At 33.3% G+C, this 2,872-nt stretch overlaps 1 protein-coding gene across 1 annotated transcript; it reads right to left on the minus strand.

Moving 5' to 3' along the window:
• Positions 1 to 852: 852 nt before the first annotated feature.
• Positions 853 to 2,028, minus strand: LOC123200914 (probable xyloglucan endotransglucosylase/hydrolase protein 23). The gene is made up of 4 exons (XM_044616298.1): positions 1,750 to 2,028; positions 1,464 to 1,657; positions 1,039 to 1,291; positions 853 to 1,005 (listed from the first exon to the last, which is right to left on the minus strand). The coding sequence occupies exons 1-4, from the start codon at positions 2,026 to 2,028 to the stop codon at positions 853 to 855; spliced, it is 879 nt and encodes a 292-aa protein (XP_044472233.1).
• Between the last annotated feature and the right edge of the window lie 844 nt (positions 2,029 to 2,872).

Here is a 2,872-nt window from a genome sequence, read left to right on the forward strand (position 1 = left end):
AAACTTTGGAATTTCAGTTTTCATGTCAATGTCTCTAGCATGTCAACCACATTATGCCGCATTACTTGCTTGAAAACAATCTTATTCTGAAATAAGACATTTGGATTGCCTGTTACTCAAATCATGGAATGCTTGTTCCATTTCCCGTGCATCGAATAACATACTCAACTTAAAAAAATATATAAAATGGCAATCCAAATGATTTCTTAGCAAAAAATATAACATAATCTTATAAAACCATCCTAGAAGTTTTATTAGATGTGTGTATAATTCAGTTTAAACCGTAAAATTGTATTAAACCATTAAAAATTTATACTTTAGTTTAGTTTGAGTTAATAAATTTTTAAAAACAGTTTACAATTTGAGTTATAGTTTGGATGGTTTCCAAACCAAACCAAATCAAGTCATAAACCTTATCTTTTCAAATTATATAATAACTATATCCTTCAAGCTAACAAAAAATAACAAAAAAACCTTCAAACTAATTGCACTTTGTCCCGGAAAAGATATTAAATAATTTTTTATGTTTCTAATTTATATTAATTTCAATTTCAATATTGAATCATAAACCACTTTGTGCTTTACCAGAAGAACACTGACTACTGTCAATCAGCGATCCGTAGATCCTTTTATATTTCCCTCTTCTTCAAAAGAATAAGACTTGAATATTTTAAAATATAAGCTGAAGAATTTCTCATTTTATTATCGCAAAAATCGACGTGCAAATGATCTTTTGCCAATTACAACTTTATTGAAGATATCAGATAGGGGAAAGAACTGAAAAATTGAATATCAACAAATAAACAAACGCGACAAAATCAAGTATAACAGACGATCAGCTCCCTTACAACATCAAAATTCCTGATTCTTGATATTGCATTCTTCAGGGAGACCGTACGGAAATCGTTTATAGTCTGTGCAATAATTGTAAATCATATAGTTTTTCTGCACCCATTTCATCTGTCCTCGCCTTGCAAAGCTCAGCTTTTCCCAGTACCACGCACCCTTAGCATGCCAATTTGAAAATGGAATATTAACATTATCATTATTTGAATCGCAAGAAGAATATTGCCCATAAGTCCAAACACAAGCGTTGTCGTCATTGAAGTTTGTGTAGGAAGCAGTGAAGGGTGCTTGGCTCCAATCTGTCTTCACAAGCCCTCCTCTGGTCGCCCAGTCATCGGCATTCCAAAGGGTAGAGTAAATTCTCATTGGCTGATGCCTTGGGAAAGGAATGCCATAAGACTCCAAGTTCTCAAATTCTCTAATGGGAATGCCATCTACATAGAAGCTGAAACACAAGGACCAAGTTAATTTCTTTGTATAATATTAAAAGATAAAAGTAGTACAATTAATAGCATTCATAGTTATATGTTTATGACACTATATTTTGTCAGGTAAAGCTCAGATAAAAAATCTATAAAAAATACTGAAGTTTGCAAATTTTATATATATACGCTTACATAATGCGTTGAGGGTTCCAAAGGATGGTGTAGGTGTGAAAATCTTTGGTGGGATCAAACCAAAGGTAGAACTGTTGTTCTCTATTGCCTTTGCCTTGGCAAAACACATTTGTATGAAGAATGTAAGGTTCACCAGTAACGTTTCCCAGAAATTCAAAGTCTATCTCATCCCAGTTTGCTCCTTTTGAGGATAGCTGCAAAAAAATAGAAGGATACCATTACTGATTATAATGAAATTGAAACTGAAAATGAGAAAGGTTACTATAATAAAATACAGAATACATACATAGTAAGCAGTGACCGTGCCAGCAGAATTTCCGGGGACAAGCTTGATCTGCATATCAATCTTTCCAAATAGATATTCATTCTTGGATTCGAAACCTGAGCCAGACTCTTTGTCAAGATTCAGAGTAAGGATCTGTCCATAGTTGAGCTCCTTCGCTTTGTTTTGTCCCCATACGATATCAAAATCTTGGTTGAATTTCCCAGCGGATGAAACCATAAAAAAGCTGGCTAGTATTGATATAAGCAGCCCGACTGCTACACTTGATGAAGAAGATGCCATTGCGAACATTTGATATTTTATGTTAAGCCACAGATTCTCACAATTCTTTTTATTGAATGAATATGTTTGATGAATTGAGGAATTTATAAAGGAAGAAGAATGTTGAGAAAGAATATGACAGGCTGTGAGGGTTGTTGGTTGATGAGCAAAGAAGCTGCTGAGTTCTAGACATGTTGTTAAGCTAGTGGACTCCCATGAACAAATAATTTACACAGCTAGGCAAAGCTGCCGTCCCAATAGGCTTTTCCATATATGAATTCATACACAGTTTCGGAGAGAAAAGTCCGCGCATAGCTTACTTTCATAAGTCCTAGGTCAACTGCTTAGTTATTTATTCATTTTTTTATTTAATGATTTTTAAGGATGCATTACGATTCTTTCTTTTCTTCATTCTTTGTTTTGTCCACAAACTCTAAAAACCTTGAAGAAAATAAGGAAGAAGACACTCATTTTCTGAATTTTATTCTATATCTTTTTATTAATTTTTGCAAGGATTTTACGTTGTTAGAAGCTTGAATCCTTTTTTCCTAAGGAGTCCCTATAATAAAAGATGATCCCAGCTTTCGTAATTACCATAACATAATGATTGACTCTAATATGATTTTCCTACAATAAATTTCCTATACTAACTTTTGTTGGTATGTGTGACGAACAAGACTAGGATTGCGCTGCATTGTTATAAAACCAGAGAGATTGTTGTACATTTTGTAAAAACTAGATGGTCTAATTGAATTATACCAAGGGTGTATAAAAACCCACAAAAATCTGTAACCATTCGGGTTTGTTTTATTTTTAATAAAATGAATTCTCGGCCATTTTCATATTCTTCCAATTTCTCGGGATA

The sequence above is a fragment of the Mangifera indica genome, chromosome 17 (genome assembly GCF_011075055.1).
Source record: "Mangifera indica cultivar Alphonso chromosome 17, CATAS_Mindica_2.1, whole genome shotgun sequence".
In the NCBI taxonomy this organism is placed as follows: domain Eukaryota; kingdom Viridiplantae; phylum Streptophyta; class Magnoliopsida; order Sapindales; family Anacardiaceae; genus Mangifera; species Mangifera indica.

Coding starts and splice junctions, on each gene's coding strand:
- LOC123200914 (XM_044616298.1), bottom strand. CDS start 2,028: ATGGCATCTTCTTCATCAAGTGTAGCAGTCGGGCTGCTTATATCAATA. Junction 1,292..1,463: donor TGGAACCCTCAACGCATTAT/GTAAGCGTATAT, acceptor CTTGTGTTTCAG/CTTCTATGTAGATGGCATTC. Junction 1,006..1,038: donor GCGATTCAAATAATGATAAT/GTTAATATTCCA, acceptor TGGCATGCTAAG/GGTGCGTGGTACTGGGAAAA.